This window comes from Sycon ciliatum, chromosome 1 (genome assembly GCF_964019385.1).
Source record: "Sycon ciliatum chromosome 1, ocSycCili1.1, whole genome shotgun sequence".
NCBI lineage: Eukaryota > Metazoa > Porifera > Calcarea > Leucosolenida > Sycettidae > Sycon > Sycon ciliatum.
In genome coordinates, this window is record NC_088643.1 from 75,417,551 (window position 1) to 75,440,595 (window position 23,045).

Genomic DNA, 23,045 nt, shown 5'->3' on the forward strand with positions numbered 1-23,045 from the left:
AGAGTAAATGAGCTCCCAAGGGCATGCAACTCTGGATACCCTTTCTATGGGGTCTGCTGACAGGGAAAACTCACATGTGATGTAGTGTTCACGTACGTTCCCAGCCCGCTTTACAACCGGCCAGTGAAGTAGCAAAAATAGCACTCCCTGACAGAAGCCCACTCAGCTTATGCGAGTCGTCAGCATGATTCATGGCAGATATCCGGATTGCGTGCATGGCTGCATGTTGGCCTTCGTTGTACGTACATGTAGTACAAATCATGCTTTGAAGAAATAATGTGAGTTTTGTCATCGAAGACCCCATATGTAGAGTTGCACACTCTTGAGAGCTTCTTTACTCTTGATTGCACTGGTTCACATAACTGCAATTTGCTGGGAGAGGTTGTGTCAGCCCTTACAGTAATACTCAGAGTTTCACGCGTTAGCGATCAGCAGACAGCGCGTGGCATGACATGCTGTTCCCTTCCCCTCATTGGAACTTTCCGCACCCGAGCCTTCCAAGCTGGAAGGTTGTCGGTTTGCGCTTCGTAGATGTGTTGGAGCTAGGTGTCAGGTCGTCGAATGTCTCAATATTCCTGTCAGTTTTGTGCTGTGTAACCGCACTATCTGACTGTATTAAACTATTATCATCTCGTTTAATACGTTGGTGGACTGTTAGTCATAACTCGTAACATTTGGTCCTTTTTGTTGTACTTGGATACTATTGGTACACCATCCGAGTTTCAACAAATCATATTGATTGTGTGTTCTACTACTGAAGTAGTTTATATTCTTCTGTGTGCTTGTTGCCCATAGTTGTCCCAAAGTCTGACGAAGCAGATTTTCCCGGATTGGAACTGGTGGAGAAAGGCATTGCCGGGGAGTGTGACGTTGTTGTGGCCTCAGAGTCTTCCAAGTCCCTGCCAACGCTTTTGGAACTCTCGGATGTGAGTGTTCTGTTTGTTTTGTTCAGGTCATTGTACATGATAATGAATTAGATACTGGTTGGATCACATGAGTATTCTTGTAATGAGATCCAGCAGCATTGCTGTACATATGTCGGGGGGGGGGGGGGGTCTGGGCCTTCTGGTACTCCTATAGTGCAGGGGACAGGGGACTACTTTCTTTCCGAAATTGTCCTCCCCTTGTCCGCTGGCGTGATCTTGATTGATGTCACTTTTCGTGAGCTGCTTAGTGAGCGAGCTTGATCACTCGTCAAGTTTGACCCAGGGGGTGAGCAGGTGCCCAGTGCTTCTCGTACCATCTTGCAAGTTGCCAGTGCCAGACCCCGGCGTTCATCTGGGAGTTTGTTTGCCCACTTCTCTGTGCTCATGATGATTTTTTCTCTCTGGGGATTGCTTTGGGCGGACAGTCGGACTGGCGAAATCCAGGCTCAGTTCGAGTAGGTTGGTCTGTTTGTTCGTCAGGGCGTGGGACAACAAGTTTATGACGCTTGGCTTGTTTGTTGGAGCGGTTGTCCGGGTAGTTCGTTGCCAAAGTTTCACCAACTCCGTGTTGTGTTGTCTGCTAGCGCGTTAGTGAGCGGTTGTACCCAGTCCTTGGAAAGTTAGTGTCTTAGTAAGTTAGTGTCTTGTGCCATTGTGATATTGACACATTGTGTACACGACGTATTCGGAAACTGTGGTCGCTCCAGTCCTTTGTGATGAGTGACATTTCTCTGTGGTTTCTCTGCTGCCGATTGTGTTTGCCAGCTGCCATTTGGTATTCCCCCGGCATGCGAGAGCGTCGACCATGACTTGGAGGCTCTGCTGTGCCACCCGGAGAAGCTGCATCTGTATGACTTAGACCGGGCGCAAAGGTAATCCTTTTTGGAGGCATGCATACGCATGCCTTCGGCATATTCAAGATGCATATTGTCCTTGTTGTTCTGTTCTATGTTCAAGATGCATATCAAGGAAGTTTTGAGCAATTGTTTTAGTGCATGGACTTACTACATATACAGTTGTTTTTTTTACAAATATTACACAGCAATGAATCAAACAAGTCTCATTCCGCTGTAACAGCGGAATGAGACTTGTTTGATTCATTGCTGTGTAATATTTGTATTACTTGCTCCGTCCAGTGGGCATTGAGCACTGTAAGCAGCCTAGGGACTTTAGACAACTGTCTACAGTTGTTTTTTAAATAGTTGAAGAGAACATTAGACGGCTTTAATTCTGAGTTGTTCAGTTCAGCTGCAATTCATCTATGTTTGGAGGGTGCAGAGCTTCCATGCTGTATAGAGCTTCAGAGTGGGTAGTGCTGATTTCGTCGCCGGCACTGTGCGGCTATTGTGCGCCGGTGTTTGTTGCTTTGTTCTAGGTTTATACCGAGAACAATCGACACACAGTCTCTCCTACGCTGTGATGTCAGTCCAGCTCTGACCTCGCTATCAGTGCATCGTTCTTCTGCATCTTCAGTGCAAGAGGTAGGTACGCCTGCGGGAAGTTCTTGCCTCTCCCTGCATGTGGAATAGAGGTTTTTCATAGGTACAGAAACTGAGTACTGGTCAACAGGTGGTTGTACCTATAGATCATAGACATCGCAGAGACTTCTACTGTGTAGCACGTGGTGAACCCGTCACATGACCATTTTTGCAGTACCATGGGAAAGCTCTACAGATGGAGTTGTGGTCTGAGATTTCATCACTATGCGGAGAGTGTCTTTATCATTTTTTTCTACAAATGGTCAACGCGCACACATGTGCTTGTGTGTGTGTGTGTGTGTGTGTGTGTGTGTGTGTGTGCGTGCGTGCGTGCGTGTGTGCATGCCTATACGCGTATGCTTTGCCAGGTGTCACATTCTGCTCCTGGCAGTTCGGCCAAGTCGTCCACTTCGCTGAGCCGTCCCCACGGCCCGCCCGGTGCTGAAGTGCGCGGTCAGCCAGGCAACTGCTTCTTCTGGCCAGGTAAAGACATCGCATACATGTGCCTGTATGGAAACTTGTTCGGTAGTATGTCCTGTACACCCTACTTCGAATATAATCTTTGATGATACCAGTACGACATAGTGGTAGCGACCTCGGCGGTAATTTTATAAGGAAGTAAGCTGGTTGCTTCGGGAAAAGCGCGAGCTCCAGTGTGGGAGCAACCAACTCATTTTCTTATGGTACTAGTACTTCGAAGTATTGGTCAGAACATGACTTTCCTTTCTCAATGACTACACCATGCATGTATGTTCATGATGCCCTTTGGTTGCTGGTGTTATTTGCCTTTCTTGCCAAAGGAGGAATGGATGACGAAAGACCAACAGCAACAGCAGCGGCGGCTGCGCAACCTACTGCTGACGTGGGTGGTACCGAGATTGACTTTGAGAATGGTCAGTGATTCCTATACTGGTTTCCTGTTGCATGGCAGGCAGCATTTAGTCGGGACATGATCTTTATGCTTGGTGCTTATCAATCATACTTACTGTCTTTAAAATGTATTAAAAGTATTACCAGGTAGATCATAGAACTACAATACTATTGAAGCGGTTATCCTGTATCCCAATGACTTGAGTATGCTGTACAATACCGTCTTGTAAAGCGCTTATTGTGTATCCCGATGACCTGGGCAGTTTGTACAATGTGTTTCTCCTGCAGATCTGGAATCAACGCCTCCCGGCTTTAGTTGTGGAATGACATTTCCTCCGCCTGTCAAACCGGAGAGCACAGCTGGGTCGGTTCCGTCGGCCGACTTTCCTCGCCTTCTTGCTTTTGATATTGACCTGGGAATACAGAGCGAACCTAGCACCACAGCAGATGTAAGTCAAAGTCAATGCGAATTATAGGGTAGGATGTATCTGAATCAGGGTAGCTGAGCCACTGCATAGTTCAGCCAGGGCTAGATGAGCCAGGACATACTAGCTGTACCAAGGTCTAGGTGAGCCAGAGCATAGCTGAGTGAGGGCCAGGGCATAGCTGGGCCAGGGTATAGCTGAGTGAGGGCCAGGGCATAGCTGGGCCAGGGTATAGCTGAGTGAGGACATAGTCAAGCCAGGGTATAGCTGAGTAAGGGCATAGTCAAGCCAGGGTCTAGCTGAATCAGGGCGTAGCCAAGCCGGGACATAACCGAGTCGGGCTCTATGTGTACCAAGGCATAGCTGAGGAAGGCTGAGCTGAGGCTTGGCTGAGTCAGGGTCTATGTGAGCCAGGGCATACCTGAGTCATGGCCTAGCTGAACCAGGGCATAGCTAAGCCAGAGGTCAGTCTTCCGTATCGGGATTGTGTGCAAGTCGCTGTTTGATTTTGAAAACTCTACAGCAGTACCATTGATGATGTACTGACATACAAGTATTCACTGCAATATTGTTCATGTTGTTGTACTGACATGTATCGGTATTGTTACTGGCCTGTCTGATGATATTAGGTTCCTAATTCTTTGTCTTACAGGCACATCCTGACCAGCCTCAAGCACTTGCTGATGGTGAGTATCGGCTTTTCCACTTTGTTACTTAGGGTTAGCCAGCTTCGCAGTTCATCCTTTCCCGTATCCCTCATCTACTACTGGTTTGCCATTACATGTATACGATTGGCACTGATGGTCTAGAGCGTATTCTGCTGTGCTCATTGTCTGTCTAGGCTCGTTTCTGTCTCTTCTGCGTGCATTTCTGCTGGAAATTGTACTCCCTGGGGGTTGCATCCTCCACATTTCCACCCGTAACATCAAAGCACATACACATACATACATACATACATACGTACACAAGAAACAGAGAGGTTCTATTTATTTATTTATTTATTCTTTAGCCAGCGGAGGGGCTCAACATAATAATGTGGAGCACTATTAGGGTTGGTTCACATATCGCCGGTACGCGCCAGGAGTCACCGGGAGTGGGCTTCTTGCAACCTCTCCCGGCGCATTGCGATTATGTGAACTAGTGCAGTCATAACAAAATCATACGGTATTATGTCGCAAGGGACCGCCGGCAAAGTTGGACAGTGCCCAACTCTTGCGATCTGCCCCGGCGCCGATCCCGTAGAATTTTGACCAAAAGTGGTTTGTGAACCGTTCGCGCCGGTGATCGCCGGTGCCGGGAGCCAGACTTTGTCAAAATTTCAAACCAAGACTCATCCTAAATTTTCCTAAATTGAAGCTAAAGATGAGGTCCGTTCGCCATTCTTGTAGTCGTTTCAAGGTGGCAAATTAAGTCAGCATACTAACCCGTCCTTCTCGGATGATCTGCTTGACTGTTGTGCAACTTATGAGACAAATACAATTGAAATAAATGAAAAATACGTGTGACTTCATCAACGTTTGCACGCATAATTTCGACACCACCGCTTACTAGACTGCAATAAAAGGTGTAGAAGTATTTTCATGATCTCCAGTGAAAGGTAGCACCGAGTGGCCATCACCGAAAGACCTTAACCTACTGAAGAAACAAAGAATTGAAGCTTCAATTGGCAAACCTGTCGTAGCATTTGGGCACATCCTGTACTACGTTGTAGTATATTTGGTACTCGAACCGTATGCGCAACAGATCGGGAGCTGGCTCACCGCCGATGTCTTGCGATGTCTTGCGGCGCCGATTTTGCTTATGTGAACCAACCCTTACACGCAGCAGGCACAACTTGTCACCTGATGATTGCATTGTGCACGAAACTGCGAGTTGCGACACACTCCCTAAACCTCCTTTGTGCCGTTTGTGTACACAAGAAACACGCAGTCCTTCTTTACTTGGTTGGTGCCGAACGGTCCGTAAATAGTGCCACCCCTAGTGGTCGAGCACTATTGCTTTCATCCTGCAAGCAATGGAAACTATAAATAGTGAAGCGTGTATGTTGTTGCTGACCTTGATCATGTGGGCCTGATACTGTTGGATGCTGGTTTTCACATTGTGCTCATGTGTCTTCCTGTACTGTGCAGATGATAAGGACAAGGATGGTGCACTTCAGTCGGTCCTGGAAATGGTAGGGCATGTTACTAAATGTGGTGTGTAACTGCTTTCTTGCACACTGCTCTACATGTATCAGTCTTTTGCCCTTTGATTGCCACTGTCATTGAAGTTGATGATGAGTTCATGCTTTTGCACAATGCTGAGTCCAGTAAGATGTTGGAAGTCGGAGCAAGGTTTGAAAGGAACACCCATGCAGCTGTCTTATTGTAAGGTGTACTAGTACTGTCTTATTCAGTCATTATGCATGCTAAATAATTAACTTTGTTTCCTCTGTCATAGTCCTGTTTAAGTCGATAAAGTAATCTAGAGTGCGGATGCAAGTTTTTGCGCTCCGCGGTCGAGTTTGTTTCACCGGTGTAGCTGCCTTCGGCAGGACCGCACCTACACTGATTTGTTCTAGTGTTGATGTATGACTCAATAATATGGCGACTAACGAAGATATGGACTTAGCTCTGCTGACATACGAGGAGCTGCTCACAGTTGCCCGAGCTACAGGACTGACCAACCCGGAGACAATGGGCCGACAAGACTTGGTTGTTGCCCTTCGCAAGGAAGGACTAGGAATACGGAAGTCACCAGACCAAATGGTAAGCGACCTGCTCTCCACTTTTCAGCTCCTTAACGAGACTATAAAAGGTATGGCTTCAGAAATAGAATGTCTTCGAACGAGCAAGACAGACGCCATTGTCTCCTTGCAAGTGGAAGTTGCTCAACTGAAGGGAGTAGTAGAGAGAATGCAGTCCACAAATCCCGTACCCGTAGCGTCCCCAGCTTGCACTGACCAAGAGAAATTGTACAGTAGCACTGCAAGGAAAGCTGCCTCACCAACAGGCACACACACCAGCACGGACGGTAGTACACGTACTACTACAAGAAGTAGTACCCCAACGGCCAGACCTGACCTGCCCGCCAAACCTGAAACGCAAGATACAAGCACAAGCGACAATGGGTGGCAAAACCCACACCGCCGCCGCCCTGCACAAGCCGACACCAACACTACCGGTAGTCCACTGAAACGCACTATCACAAGCCAGTTCACAAAAGAGCCAGCCCGTACCAAACGCACTGACCTTCAGGGCGTGGAGCGGGTGAAGCGCACGGCTTTCTACCTTGGCAATGTAGACCTTGGATGCGATGCTGCCTCAATTGAACTGTGGTGTAAAAAGAAAGATGTCGAAGTTTTTCACTGCTCAATCTCAGAATCACGGTACTTTGGTACAGCTTATGCCCACCTGGTTGTGGGAGAGAACTGTGTAGACAAGATCCAAGGGCCTGGTTTCTGGCCTGACAAAATTAGTATCCGGAAATGGAGGTTCCACACTGACCAGGCTGAATCTGAACAATGAGTAAACCAACACCTCAACTTGACCCTAACGCAACACCCTTCTATCCTTCAACGCCCCTAGCCTCCTTTCCCGTAGCCTGTATCAATGCACGTTCCCTTAGAAACAAATCTGCTGAGCTATCCGACTTTCTCACGACCAGCTGTCCCCTTGTTGTTTGCATAACTGAAACCTGGTTGTGTCCACAAATTTCCCTCTCCTTCCCAGGCTATGAATGTTTTCGAAGGGATCGACCCACCTCCGAGAATAAAATTAACACCAACGACTTCCTGGCCTATGGCGGTGTTGCTATCTTAGTAAAATCAAGTGCATTTGGTCCTATTACCCACCGTACAGACCTACATATTCCGCAATTCGAAGCTACCTGGGTAGAGATATCGCCATCCACTGGAACCTCTGCTTGCCCCACGCGCCAGCAGCCCATCCAAATTGCGGCTGTCTACCGCCCACCGTCCACCGACCCGTCGGTGATAGATAACTTTTACGCCTCGTTTCAAAGCTGCTTGACTAAAATACGGACCCCTGGCTCGCCAGTCCTCATCATGGGAGATTTCAATGCTAAATGTTCCACCTGGTATGGAACAACAACAGACACTGCAGGCCACCACCTTTCATGTCTTCTTGACATGTTTGCCTTGCAGCAACACGTCACATTCTCGACCCACCGCTCCCACAAAGGCAATGAGGCTGCTCTGGACCTGATGATCACTGACACTGCAGCCAGCATCTGCGATCCGCGCCCCTCAGCCCCTCTCGGTCAGTCGGACCACTCAATTGTTCTCGGCCGTTTGTGCATCCCGACATGTACCGCATCACCACCTGCACCCAACACTACACTGCCCTCCCATTCCTTCCAGATACCTGACTTCAGTCAGTTTGACATCTCCTCCATTCTTCCCACTCATCTAGTTGCTCTAAATGAATCCATTGCTAATTTGAACTGGCATGCTGCTCTCCAGTTGAAGCTTGGAGATCCAAACCGTACTGCTCCAGCATTTTATGACATCCTTCATAGTCTATGCTCCGCTTTCCTACCCACCCGGTCGCGCTCTTCAGCCCCTAGACGACGTACACCAAGTCCCCCGTGGCTGACACGTGCTGTTAAAGCTCAGCTGAAGAGGAAGCGAGACTCGTACAGCTTGTATCGCAAGTATCCTACCCCTAGCAATCACGAGCATTACAAGTGCGAACGTAACAGAGCACGAATCCTATCTAGAGAGGCTCACCGCCAGTATGTGTCCTCCATTAGCACTAACCCCTCATCCATTATTGCATCCACCCCTAGTTTGTTCAAGTTTGTTAAGCAGCTTCGTTCGCCGACCCTTGTTGGAAACCCTATCATCACTGAACTCCATGAAAATAACACAGTACACAACGACCCTACCCAGATTGCCAATGCTCTGAATCGCCAATTCATCAGCTTTGGAACACCGGATGATCCTGCATGGTCTCTCCCTGGTATTCCACACCACGGGCTCCCAGCACTACCCTCTTTTAGCACTACTCCCACCGCCATTGCCCACCACATCCGTCGCCTAAAGCCCAAGAAGGCGGCAGGTGCAGATGGCATATCCCATGAACTGCTAAAAGCCCTGTCTCCTAGTATAGCTATCCCTCTCAGCCTAGTTTTCAACCAGTCCTTCGCCACCGGAATCTTCCCTGATGTCTGGAAGGCAGCTGTGGTTGTGCCTATTTACAAGAATAAAGGCAGTAAACTGTCTGCATCCAATTACCGGCCGATTTCACTCCTTTCCACCATTTCAAAGCTCTGTGAACGTGTGGCATTTGGCCACTTATACCAACATGTGAACCCGGTCCTTGACCCGTCACAGTCTGGATTTCGGCGAGGCGATTCGACCGCCTGGCAGTTGCTGAGGCTTGTGCAGAAGCTATATGAATGCAAGGATCAGAAGCAATTTAGCCTCCTATGTTTTTTCGACCTCAGCAAAGCATTTGACACTGTCTGGACAAGGGGTCTCCTCCATAAGTTAGCAGCGTTTGGCGTAGCCGGGACGTGTCTGCAGTGGCTCACCAGCTATCTCACTGAACGTCGACAGAGTGTCCGAATTGGACATGCCCTGTCCGCCCCTCAAACAGTCCACTCTGGAGTGCCCCAGGGCTCTATCTTGGGGCCTCTATTGTTCATCGTATACGTTAATGATTTGGCAGGTTTGGATCATACCTCACTCTACGCGGACGATACAGCGCTCCATATAACCGAGCCAGGCTTATTGCAAGCCTGCGACTCGCTACAGTATCACATTAATCAAGTTGTGCGCTGGATGTCGAAGTGGAAACTCCGCCCCAATGTGTCGAAAACGGCAATCCTTTGTATCCCCCCACGACCCTCCAGTGACCTCACCCTCCTTACGACTCGGCTTTTTACTTTCCCTGATGATCCCATTGCTATCAACATTGTTAAAAATCACAAACACCTTGGTATATTTCTTGATGAACACTTGTCCTGGGATTCGCACGTAACCTATATTGAAAAGCGAGTTTGCTCCGCGATAGGCTGCATTTCTCCTCACATCTCCCATCTACACCATGGTTGTCGAATACAAATTTATCACTCTTATGTTCTTCCTTTGTTTGATTACTGCTCTCTCGTTTGGTCCTCCGGTCTATCCTCCGCTCTTATGCATCGGTTAGAAGTCACCCACCGTAAATTACTTCGATTAATATTTCGCATGCCCCCTCTGACCTCCTCTCAGACGCTATACATTTTGGCTTCCTCTTCCCCTCTCTCAGAACGCTTTCCCCACTCGGCATGCAAATTCATTCACCGTATTAAGCTTCAACTTGCTCCTCCTCATGCACTTGCGCATTTAAGCTGGTTCAATAATAGCTCGCGTACTAGATGTTCTCTCCATTTCCCACTTGCCAGGTCATCGATCCTTTTAAAATCCCCTCTGTTCAAGTCCTATTCTCATTGGTCTCGGCTTCCGCAGGAGGTAAAGTCTCGTGACACCTTCGCTGCATTTTGTTCCATTCTGCCCGCGCCTAAGTTGAATTGAATTGAATTCGTTGTTTTCCATTGCTAGCCTAATCTTCATACTGCTCTCTCCAGGTTCCTATAGTACTCCTTTTGTTTTGTTTTCTTTTCTCTTTTTCTTCTCCTTCTTTTTCTCAGTTGTCCCCACCATGGCTGGTTAAAATCGCCCGCATCACATGCTTATTGGCACTATGTCATCGTGATTGTGAAATAATAATAATAATAATAATAATAAGACGGCAACGTCTGTAGGGCCTTCCCTATCAAAATAATAAATTCTACTACTACTACTACTACTACTACTACTATCATGTTCAGCATAAGCGAAGTTGTGAATCATGCTTGCATGGTTGACTCCAACGCGTACATGCAATTAATATTAATATTAATAATAAATAATTAACTGTAGTACTTGTGCATGTGTGGCTGGCTTTTTATTCTGCACTCCTTTTTGTGGATTTGTGTTGCCATGTACTGTTGTTTGCTTACAGGCATCATCTGGTGTTCGCAGCGATTCATCGTCGCGCTATACTCGCATGTTATCCAGTGCCGCTACATCCAATGAAGACTGGGCAGTCGTAGTGGACCAGGCAGACACCGTTCCTGACTTTCACCTGATAGTGCCGAAGATGGCCCACGAGGTAAGCAGGGAACATGGGACGATGTCACTGTATTCCACCTACAATTTTATTACTCTATAGTTGTATCAACAGCAGCAGCACCAGCACCAGCAACATCATCAACATCAACATCAACAACAACAACAACAACAACAACAACAACAACAACAACAACAACAACAACAGTCGAGTTGCGTTGTCTGTATTTAGGGTGTGGGAGGGGAGGAGGCAACTATCTCAAAGTTTATTTCTGGCCTTCATTGTCTTTCCGTATTTCCGGTTTTGCACAGTACCCATTCCAGTTAGATACCTTTCAGAAGCAGGCCATTGTCAGACTGGAGAAGAAAGAGTGTGTGTTTGTAGCTGCACACACGTCAGCTGGCAAGACGGTGGTGGCCGAGTATGCTATTGCCATGGCTCTCAAGAATGTGGCTAAGTAAGTAGAGCATGGCTCTTGAATTGCCTCAAGCACGTGACTAAAGAAGTAGAGCATTGGGTACTTCTGATTTATAGAATATGATTGCAGTGGACGATATGACATTATGTGTACCTGCCATTGTCCGTATAGCCCCGCTGCAATCCCCCCTGCACCCCCCCCCCCCCCCCGTGTTCTTGGGACTGGTGTTTTTCCTAATCCTAGACCCTGTCATATGCGATCTTTGATCGCTTTGTGGTGGGTCTGATCAACTCACATTCCGCCACTGCAGGAAATGCATCGGACGCATTGATCCTGCCAGAAGGATCTATATTTCCCGGCCATTTAGGAACTGCATATGACGCTTGATCATGGTGTGGTGCGCATGACAATGGGTTGGTGACGTCCAATAGATCAGGAAGGTAGTTCCTAATGTACCTGGTACGCGCATCATGAATAGTTGTCCAAATAATTATTATGTTTTGTCAGCACAGTTAATTATTTGTGCCATCCTCACTTTTTCCAGGACTATCTACACATCACCAATCAAAGCTTTGTCGAATCAGAAGTTCCGGGACTTCAAGAACACCTTCAGTGACGTGGGTCTGCTGACCGGAGACATTCAGATCAACAAGGAGGCGTCCTGCCTCATCATGACAACAGAGATTTTGAGGTAATCACGGAATGTTGTGGCCACCTTTTTGTTTGTGTGCGCATGCCAAGTTGGCATATTCGTAGCCCCCTCCCCCCTCTTTGTCTCTCTATGTCTATATAATATGTGTGCTGCTCCAAACACGCACAGTACACTGTATGCGCATGTACATGTATTAATAGGTTTTTCATTTGACCCGACGAGACCACACGACGGTTGCAGACCACAGCACGAACAGTTCATCAGCCGCACTCCACGAAAGCAAGTAGTATTACTCCTGACAAGTCTTGTTTCGTTCCATAAAGTTGACGGGGAACTCATCAGAGGAGAAGCAGTTGTTGAAGGAAGGGGTTAAGCTGAATAATGCTATTTTATTCCCGTAGCTATGCAGAAGACGTTACTTCAGTAACGTCTGGCGCTAGCCAGGGTCCACACAGCTTTAATTTGGTGTTTGTGTGTTTGTTTGTGTCACGCCTGGCGCTATCCGTATCTGACGGCAAAAAAGCATAGGATGTTATAATTTTTTCAATTCTCCTTTTTTCAGGCATATCCTGGGATTCGAACCCACACTATCGCCCTACATGCATTCCCCCATACACTTCGCATTCATACCCATTCTTCCAAGTTGCTTTACGTTATTATCTTGCGTTTGAAAGCCCTATTTGAATATTGCGGGCAGCTGTATCCACATACAGCTGTGTTTGATGGTACGGTACGGTACGGGAGACGGTGTCGTATTACCCTCGATCGTACCTGTCCCGTACCTATCCCCTACCGCACCGTGCCATCAAAGACGGCTGGCCACAATGCATATTCAAATAGGGCTTTCAAATGCAAGATCACAATGTGAAACAACTTGGAAGAATTAGTATGTATGCGAAGTGTATCGGGGGATGCATGCAGGGCGCGCGATAGTGCGGGTTCGAATCCCAGGTTATGTCTTGAAAAAAAAGGAATTTTTTAAAGAATTTATAACATCCCTATGCTTTTTTTTGTCTAGGTCATCAAGGCAAAAAAGCATAGCGTAGGGCCCTGAGCTTCCAAGCTCTCTCGTATGGTACATGTACTTTGTAGCGTTGCAGCCACTTTTGTTAGCAGATTCTGTGGAGTAGACAACTACTGGGAATTGCGTTCTGATCTGCAGTCTCTTTAAATGTGGTTCACCACACTGTCTTAGTGCCTATGGACAACTGCACAGTCATTTTGCTCTGGAGGCAGAGTTGGCAAAGCACACACACACACATAGCCTCTGCCTCTTGATCTACATTCCACTATGATTGTGTGCAGATCCATGTTGTACAATGGGTCTGATGTCATTCGGGATGTGGAGTGGGTGATCTTCGATGAGGTGCATTACATCAACGATGCAGAGGTGAGTTGAAAGCGTTAGGCATTGCACGTCAGGTGGTTCATTTGTTGGTAATTATTGGTCATTGGTTCTATGTGTGGCCCTCTCTCTCTCTCTCTCTCTCTCTCTCTCTCTCTCTCTCTCTCTCTCTCTCTCTCTCTCTCTCTCTCTCTCTCTCTCTCTCTCTCTCTCTCTCTCTCTCTCTCTCTCTCTCTCTCTCTCTCTCTCTCTCTCTCTCTCTCTCTCTCTCTCTCTCTCTCTCTCTCTCCCTCCCTCCCTCCCTCCCTCCCTCCCTCCCTCCCTCCCTCCCTCCCTCCCTCCCTCCCTCCCTCCCTCCCTCCCTCCCTCCTCCCTCCCTCCCTCCCTCTCTCTCTCTCTCTCTCTCTCTCTCTCTCTCTCTCTCTCTCTCTCTCTCTCTCTCTCTCTCTCTCGCTGCTGCTGCTGCTGCTGCTGCTGCTGATGCTGCTGATGCTGATGCCTGTGCACTAATTAGCAGAAGAGGTCACAGTACGATAGAGAGGGGCGGCCACTATACGCTTTTTGTTTATATTTTCGAATTTGTGGCCAGCCCTACGTATCACGAAACACAATACATGTACCGGGGGTGTCCCCGAATACAAGTCGCACCTTATTACACTAAAATTCAAGGACACAGATGAGGGTGCGACTTATCGAGCATGACTTACTAGTACTAAAGTGAATACATTGAAACAATATGCGGCTCAAACCTGAAAATGGGGGTGTGACTTATAATCGGGGAAATACGGTACTACAGGTGGTGCCCAGCATGGTCTTCCTAGTCATAACGCTCCTTATTATCCTGTCCATAATAGCAGAAAGTGGAGCATTCAGTTCAGGACAGATGTGCGTATGTGTGTGAATCTTTATTGTGCTTCTAAGCTGCATTGTCTGAATGCTGTATGTGTGCATGCGTGCGTGTGTGTGTGTGTGTGTGTGTATGTGTGTATGCATGTTTTGTAGCGTGGTGTCGTATGGGAAGAGGTGCTGATCATGTTGCCTGACCATGCCAATATCATCCTGCTGTCTGCAACCATTCCCAACACGAAAGAGTTCGCTGGATGGGTGGGGTAGGTTGGATAGCAATTCATCTCTTTCCTGACTTGCTTCACATGTCCTTTGACTCTCTTTGATCTCTTCCATGTTGTTCATTTTGCAATACATCGTGCATCATTGGCTCACAGTATTCGCTTTTTGCATGCATACATGTTAACAGTACTCACTGCCATTATACTGTTTGCTTTCTATCTCGGTGTGCCTCTCTTCAGACGAACAAAGCGCAAGAAAGTGTATGTCATCAGCACTAACAAACGCCCAGTGCCGCTGGAGCACTTCTTGTACACGGGCAATAGTTCCAAGACCAGCAACGAGCGCTTCCCGATCGTCAAGCCCAACGGCGTGTTCGATAACACGGGGTGAGTCATGGTGGTCTTTGCGCCTGCATGGGTGTACTTGTGGTTGTTTCCAAGGATAACTGCACCGTTCTACTGTATTTCTTGCCCGTTTCAAGACGCTAGAACCGTTACAGAGCCATGTTCAATATCCATGTTGGTAGAAATGAACGTACCTTTAAAGAATAGCTCGAATACCGTAGTACTAGGCAAAGCAGGACAAACTCTGTTCACTTCTTTCCCTGTTGTCCAGGTTCTTACGAGCAGTGGAGGCTAAGAAACAGCGCACCAAGCCGACGGACAAGTTTGGACCGAAAGGCGCTCGTAACTATGCCAATTCATCGCAGGTATGCTGGGAATGGATGTGTACCATGTGTGTATGCTCAAGCTACAGTAAAATCCATTTTCCGGGTAGTATAGTTCTTGAAGAATGCATTTTCTCTATGACATCACATACATAATCGGGTTTAAATAATTCTTTGTTGCCATCTTCAATAGGTCCGTCAAATAGTAGTAATAGGATCTGCAAGCGTCGTGTGGTCTCGTCGGGTCAAATGAAAAACCTATTACTATAATCGGGTTTATAACATCGATTCTGATAAGATTCAAAACTTTTAACCCTTTACCATCCGTGCGTACTTGAATCGATCTCTAGAGATCGATGGACATGCATACACTAAAACATTCGTAACTCGATCGATTCTTGGCGGAATTTAAAGAACTAAGTATCTAGGAAGAAGCCGAAGAACCCAGCTTTCCATTGCACCAATCGGTAAAGAGCTGCGATGTCGCATTCCAAAGATATTTTGCTCGACATTTCAGCTACGGCAAAAGTCGAATTTCTTTCCGAGTGACTGACCTTCAGCGGGGATTTTCCCCTCTCCTGACATGCTGAGTCACTTTGGCATGCTTCGAGCGCGTGGGCAGCATGAAAAGAAACTCAAGCAAAACATTTGGAATGTTTACGATGAAGGAGCGAGAAATGGCTGACGAGGAGAGAATTTCCTCGTATATACAGCGATGGGGTGTATTTGAAGCTCCCTGGCGCTGGATATGTGATCTCGGTAGTGCCCTGTTTGAGCTCAATGTACGCAGCTCGTGGAGAGCTTTCCAGAATGCCCAAGATTGTGAAAATTGGTTGATTAGAACCGAAGATATTCTCAGAATAAGGTGAGAATTATTGCATTTGGGACTGCTGGGGAAATTTGGTCGGATGGTAAAGGGTTAAAAGTCTATTGTAGCGTCTTATTGAGTACTAAATTCTTTTTCCCTGTTCCCCATGTTACTCCACTACTATGCTCTCTGTCTCTTCCAGCTAGCACTCCAGCACACTCGTACATGCACCAAGCCACAAGTATCAACAAGGAATCAAGAGAGTTGAAATATCGAAATAGTAGTAAAGTTGGGAAAAAAAGAAACTGTTCTTTTCCACAAGATCCAAGATCCATCAGGAAAAGGGACATGCACAAAATGGCGACCACGTCGTCCATTAACGCGTAATCATTGTAATCATACAAAACAAACTAGTGCAGCGACCAAAGAAAAGACACAAGTGAAGAAGAAAAAGAAACAGCGCTGCAGCAAGAAGATCGGATCGCTGCAGTCGCTAAAATGCACTAGCCTACTGGCTGTAGTTCCACATGAGCGTGCAGTCACGTGGTCATGAAACAGAGTGCGTACACACTCATGTCATACCGATACGTCGTACATGACTGTAAGAGACCCGGCTCACTCGACAAATCAATCTCACTCTTTTCTGGACTGACCAAGAACTGAGGGGAACCCTCGGCGTGGCCAGCTTCATCTTTTCAGAAAAAAATGCACGGAGTCGTATTCGACTCCCTGCTGTGTTCAGAGTACGGTGTAGGGTGTAGAATAAGGATGTGCAGAAATAAAGTGTGTTCCTAAGGTGGATAGTGTGTAGAGTAATAGCTGTCCATTATGCATGAATAATAATAAGTAATTCGGGGATCACCATACAGAGCATGCAGAAAGAGTGTAAGTAATTATGTGATTGGAAGGCCAACGGGAATGGGAGAAGCAGTCTCTAAGACCATTCCCGTCACACCTTCCCCCTTCACAAGTCGCAAGCAGCCAGCTTGCGACGACAGAGACTGAGCCGCCTCACTGCGTGGATAAAGCATCAGCATTTCCATTACTGGCACCCGCGCGATGGAGAACGTCGAATGCAAACGGCTGGAGGGCAATGGACCAACGGGCCACACGAGCATTCCCGCTGCTATGTTAGGCGGTCCATTGCAGAGGGCGATGGTCCGTGATGAGGGTGAAGCACCAACCGAGAAGGTAGGGCGCAAAATTTTGCAGCGCCCACTTGATGGCCAAGCCCTCCTTCTCGATGGTAGCATAGCGTCGCTCACGGGGAAGGAGCTTCCGGCTGGCATAGGCGATGGGATGTTCCTGTTCCCCCACCGTCTCGGACAACACGGCATCAAGACCCAAGTCAGAGGCATCCGTGTGCACGGTGAACGGTCGGCTGAAGTCGGGACAGGACAGCACAGGAGTCCGTACTAGCTGGTCCTTGAGCGTCTGGAAGGCATGATCGAGGGCCGGCGTCCAGACCACCCGCACCGGGGCGGATTTGGTTGTAGCAGCAATAAGAGGCGAAGCAATGGCGGAGAAATCTGCAATGAACCGCCGGTAGTACCCCCATAAGCCGAGGAAGGAATGCACCTGTCGCTTGGTCGTGGGTTGCGGCCTGGAGTGGATGGCAAGAAGTTTCTCGGGGTTGGGCAGTACGTGACCGAGACCGACGACATGGCCGAGGAACTTGATCATGGCGAAGGAGCACTTTTGTGGCTTGACTGTCAGCCCGGCGGCCTGGAGGCGATGGAATACCATGGCCAAATGGCAAAGATGCTCCTCCCAAGAGCGACTGAATATGACCACATCATCCCAATAAGCAGCAACAAAGGGCAGGTCATGGAGGAGAGAATCCATGCAGCGTTGAAATGTCGCCGGTGCCCCATGCAGGCCAAACGGCATGACGGTGAACTCATTGAGCCCGGAAGGTGTAGTAAACGCCGTTTTAGCGCACGCATCGGCGTCGAGAGGAATCTGCCAATATCCACGTGACAAATCCAAGGTGGAGATAAACTGTGCTGTGCCGACCCGGTCAAGAGTCTCGTCCACCCGGGGCATGGGATAGGCGTCAAACTCGGACACGTGGTTGAAGCCCCGATAGTCAACGCAGAATCTGATGTCTCCGTCCTAAGAAAAGAAAGGGAAGTTACACGCGAGACTACTGCTACTACTAAGAGGAATTTGTTTGAGAACAAATGCACAAGAATATGATTCTTTTGGAAACTAGAATGGAATCTGTATTGAGAATTCTTAGAGAAGCTAGGGAACTAGAACTCAGCGGAGAATTCGGCTAACTATTCCAACGAGCCTGGACTCAGCTACAAAGTAAGAATAAAATCAAATAAATAATATCGTCAAACTATAGTAACAGTACAAGCAGTCGATTTACCGGAGTGTTATCTCTAATTATTCACACCAGTCCCCCAGGTAACACTAGTGTCAATCGACGTAGCGACTTGGGCGCTGGAGATGACGACGGTCACGCAGACTACGGTCGGCTACAGCCAACGGCACACCATCAATATCACACTGCACTGGTAACTCGGGTACAGAACCAGACTCACACGACAACACATTGGATTCAACAGCAGGTTTAATCAACTGAATATTAACAGACTTCTGTTGATCAAAACCATCGACGGAACGACACACACACACACGGAACCAGGACCAAGGATCTCAGTGACCTTCCACCCAGCTTCAAACGGTGGCAAGCGCTTCTGAGAACGAGCGTGGTGACGGCGCAAAACTGCATCACCAACAGCATACAGATTGGAATCGCTGCCCTCAACAAAATCATGAGAAGACAACTCTGCCTCGACAAAGTCACGAATACGAGCAGACCGACCAGCAAGGCTATTCACCCAAACACTAAGACTGGAACCAACAGCAGACTCATCAACAATCAACTGACGTGGAAGCCATCCACACATACCTTCCATTGGGGACAAACCAATAGCGGTATGAGGTCGCGTAGGGTAATAGTGCAACAACACATGCAACTCAGACTTCCAATCACTAGAGGAGTCGAGCATCTTACGGATGAGGGTTAACAAGGTGCGATTAAACCGCTCAGCAGAACCCTGAGACTGGGGATGCCTAACTGCACCAGCATGCACCTTCGTGCCAAACACATGGAACAACGACTCAACAATGCCATTCACGAGCTCAGTGACAAGAGTCCGGGTGCAGCCGGTGTCCACCACAGCCTGGGCACGTCCGCACGGCTTCTCGGAGAATGGACTAGACACATCCACAAATACACGCGGCAGTTTCCCAGGGACCAATACAGTGCATAAACACGGATCCGCAGGAGCCTTGGTCACACCATGAGTGGACGAGGATGCGTGTACAGCAGCAGCAGCTACCCCCTTCTGGCACAACCATGCCTTGCGCTCGGGACACTTGCTCTTGATATGGCCCTCTGCGTCGCAGAAGAAAGATGGTTTTGATCAACACCCATAGGGGTAAAGTATGTCAGGATTCACTGCCAACCTTCGTGTAAGAAAAATCCAGGAGAGTGAACAATCACTCTCGCTATCCTCTCAAGGAGAGTGGTTCTTGGGAAGATAGAACCCTCTACACACCAAGTTACTCAATATCTTGATTTCGACTGACCGGTTTCATCTTTGTTTCAAGAATCATCAGAGTGGCGGAAATGAGTAACGAAATATACACTTTATAGCAAGGCCAACTCGCTTGACCAAAAGTATCTATAACACAAGTGGACCCACTATAGCTGCTGGTAGCCCAAAGAGGCGTAGGGGCAGGGGTAATTGAAATGTGTTTTAGAAATGTGTCATTGCATCCAGGTAGGTGAGGGTGGAGCTCAAAATGGCATGCCAGTGTAACTTATTATGATCCGTGTTTGGAAATGTCCATATGAAGATATTTTATACAATGATCTATGTTTGGTGGTTTCTATTTACGGATAAGACTGGACGTTTCAGTGAAAAATTCCAATACGTTTTGGCAGTGTCAATGTTGACAGTATCGTTAACTGTGTATAAGGGGCCATCCGTAAATACCGATATTTATTTAGAAACGAAAACTAGTCGTTTCTCTTCAACCCCCCCCCCCTCCCCCTCCCTCAGAAATGAACACATACAAACGATGCATGGCATCGATATTTTTTCTTTTCTTTTCTGGACGTGCCCACACATATGTACATACAAACTGTGCATCGATGTTTTTCGAGAAACGAACAGGCGCTAAACCCCCTCCCCCCTAAACGACTAGTTTTCGTTTCTAAATAAATATCTATATTTACGGATGGCCCCTAAGTAGATGTTCTGCAGCAACTACTACTATTACGGTATCAGTAACCCTACTACAGTCCATTTCAAAACTATAGACGCGTACCTAGGCAAAAACCGTTATGCCAGCATCTATACCACATAAAATCTGTGATCACTTTGTTCATATTTTTTTCCAAATTGGGCGTCTGTTATCCAATTGTTTAAAAACTATTATGAGAGTAATTGTGGAGCGGTCCTGAGCAATATTCCGAAAACTATTCTCAAAAAGTTCCAGCCAAATTTGAAATATTTCAAAAACATTGCGCGTCTATAGTTTTGAAATGGACTGTAGTAACCGCTGATATTGGACTCGGCTCCTTTCTCTGCCGCTGCTGCTACTGGTGCTGCTGCTGCGGGTGTTTGTCCATGCATACATGCTTATGCCATGTCGTAGGACATGAACATTTACAAGTCGCTGGTGCAGTCGCTGGAGAAAAGCGAGCAGTTGCCAGTCGTCTGCTTCACGTTCAGCAAGAAGCGCTGCGACGAGAATGCGGGCAACTTGCGTAACTTGGACCTGACTAGCACACAGGAGAAGAGTCGCATTCACACGTTCTTCAAGAAGAGCATTGACCGACTCAAGCCAGCTGACCGGAAACTACCACAGGTTGGGTTGTTAGGGTGGTGTCGTTGCCTTGATAGCTTCCTTGTAGCTAATCATCTGTGTTCTGGATGGGCGACGTCTTTTGTCTGGGGAGCTTTCACTGTGGCCACACACGCCGATAGTGTGTGTGTGTGTTCTGGATGGGTGATGCATCATTCATTGTGCCTAACTTGTCCATGTTCTGGTTGGGTGGTTGGCGCATGTGTGTTTCAGTGTTTGCCTTGTTCTGTGTGTGCTGCTAGCTAGTCATCTAGAAGTTCTATTATTGTTGTGACATAAAAGAAACTGTGCTAATGCATGAAACAGTGTCTTGCTGCTGTGCTGAGGTTCATAATTCGTATGTTGCCAGGGCTGAATAATGCATGAGTCAGAATTTCATGTGCAGTAAAGGTGTGTGATTTGCAAGAGCGTTTCAGCCTAGGGTGTTTGTGAATCGATCCCGGTCTTTACGTGTTTGTATTGGTGCACTGTCATGCTACTGTATGTGGTACCGGTATGCTGTGTGCTGGGTAATTGATTATTTTCATTTGTGCGTTTGTGCGGTGATGCTGTAGGTACGTCGTATGAACGACTTGCTGTCTCGTGGAGTAGCTATTCATCATAGCGGTATCCTGCCTATTCTAAAAGAGGTATGTATGTTCATGTGTTGTACTTGTGTGACACCGGACTCCTGTGTGTGTGGGGGGGGGGGGGGAGTGCAGAAAAAGGGCGAACAAACCCACCAACATTGCTGACATACCACATAACACCTTCCCACTCCCGGTGTCAGTGAGTGATTCATAGGTAACAAGGGGATGCACCACTGAGAGTGACTCCATGTTTGTTTTCTGTCTACTCTTGTGAGGAAAAAAAATAGTGCGACAGAGCTTTCGGCCATATTTTCAATTCATTGCATTCCCAACTCATCACAACCACGCGCTCTTCAGCCGAATGTGGAGCAATATCATCTCTCAACGGAAGTGTCCTTGCTGGTGTCTGTATGGTTCGGCTGAAGAGCGCGTGGTTGTGATGAGTTGGGAATGCAATGAAAATACTCTTGTGAGGAGTGCAAGAATTACACAAGCAACGTATCAATATTGTTTATGATTGTTGTTGGGTTTCTTTGCAGGTTGTTGAGCTGCTCTTTCAAGAAGGTCTCGTCAAGGTGAGCTGACAGAGTGTGCTAGCCGCTCGCTGTGCATGTGGGAACTTCTATCTGACTTTGTGCAGCGCTGTATGCTTTGGTAGGGAATTGCCATTTGATTTTGTACGGTGCTGTATGCCTTTGTAGGGAAATTCTATCTGATTTTGTGCGGTGCCTTATGCCTATAGTATATAGGAATGAGCTTTGACTCGTATATTATGTCCTTCTATTCTTGTCCATGTGAACCTGTAACAGCTTCTGTTTGCCACGGAGACATTCGCCATGGGTGTCAACATGCCTGCGCGCACGGTGGTCTTCGATGACATTCAGAAGCACGACGGCACACGCAAGCGCTACCTGTACCCGAGCGAGTACATTCAGATGGCGGGACGTGCTGGCCGCCGTGGCAAGGACACCACCGGTACCGTCATCATCCTGGCCAAGCAGGACGTACCGGACAAGGCAGAGCTGATGAAGATGATGCTGGTACGTATAGCCTATAGGCTCTCTTTGCATGATTGGGTTATGCATCACAGTCACTGTACCATCCTGCTGCTCCACTGCTGTGTGCTCTACCATAGGATTGCATTTTGAGTTGATGACACAAGACAGGGGGGGGGGGGGGGGGGGGCTATCAGTAGTTCAAAGAATTGTTGAACAAGAATCCAAGAGGTGTATCACATGTTGACTACTGTACATACAATCACATACAGTAGTGTTACACCGGCACACTTGACTCGTCTCTCAGATCTATTTCTTGTACTTATACTGGCCTGGTATTTGGCACTCCCAATTCGCCAACCACAGCACACGGCCGTCGGCTACGTATAGCTCATTGTTTGAGGCTTTGTGCTCGTATCTTTTTTTGCTTTTGACCTTACTAGTTACTGCATGTAGTAGGCCTGGGCCAGTGTTTAAAAGGTACCACCTACTGCAGTACGTCTGCCCATACTTGCCTGATAACTACTAAGTCATGTATATGTAGCACATACTAGTTCTTTCCAATTTGCTCACATCAGCAAACATCAGCAGGTATCAGCAGGCATCAGTCTGCGTGCTGGTGTATACATTTAGAATGTACATACTCCGGAGATGTCTGTTCTTGTTTGCTGTAACCCGCTGTGTAAACAAGAAGCAGGGGAGAAAGTAGTTCATAGTTTAAACGTACAATGTTTCTATATCTATTGGTGGTGGTGGTGCGTGTGTGTGCATGCGTGCATGTGTGTGTGCGTGTGTGTGTGTGCGTGTGTGTGTGTATGTGTATGCGTGTGTATTGCT

The 23,045-nt window shown here is 47.5% G+C and overlaps 1 protein-coding gene across 1 annotated transcript in view; it reads left to right on the forward strand.

Moving 5' to 3' along the window:
- LOC135805470 (superkiller complex protein 2-like) overlaps window positions 1–23,045 on the forward strand; it is a 35,408-nt gene that overhangs the window by 1,574 nt on the left and 10,789 nt on the right. The window contains exons 2-20 of the mRNA XM_065319507.1: window positions 796–926; window positions 1,692–1,798; window positions 2,302–2,407; window positions 2,773–2,887; window positions 3,205–3,297; window positions 3,563–3,723; window positions 4,352–4,385; window positions 5,829–5,872; window positions 10,689–10,838; window positions 11,108–11,253; window positions 11,759–11,905; window positions 13,172–13,256; window positions 14,214–14,320; window positions 14,519–14,665; window positions 14,895–14,988; window positions 20,435–20,647; window positions 21,199–21,273; window positions 21,753–21,788; window positions 22,023–22,253. Of these exons, the coding sequence (XP_065175579.1) occupies window positions 796–926; window positions 1,692–1,798; window positions 2,302–2,407; window positions 2,773–2,887; window positions 3,205–3,297; window positions 3,563–3,723; window positions 4,352–4,385; window positions 5,829–5,872; window positions 10,689–10,838; window positions 11,108–11,253; window positions 11,759–11,905; window positions 13,172–13,256; window positions 14,214–14,320; window positions 14,519–14,665; window positions 14,895–14,988; window positions 20,435–20,647; window positions 21,199–21,273; window positions 21,753–21,788; window positions 22,023–22,253 (2,222 nt within the window). The remainder of the gene's footprint in view (window positions 1–795; window positions 927–1,691; window positions 1,799–2,301; window positions 2,408–2,772; window positions 2,888–3,204; window positions 3,298–3,562; window positions 3,724–4,351; window positions 4,386–5,828; window positions 5,873–10,688; window positions 10,839–11,107; window positions 11,254–11,758; window positions 11,906–13,171; window positions 13,257–14,213; window positions 14,321–14,518; window positions 14,666–14,894; window positions 14,989–20,434; window positions 20,648–21,198; window positions 21,274–21,752; window positions 21,789–22,022; window positions 22,254–23,045) is intronic.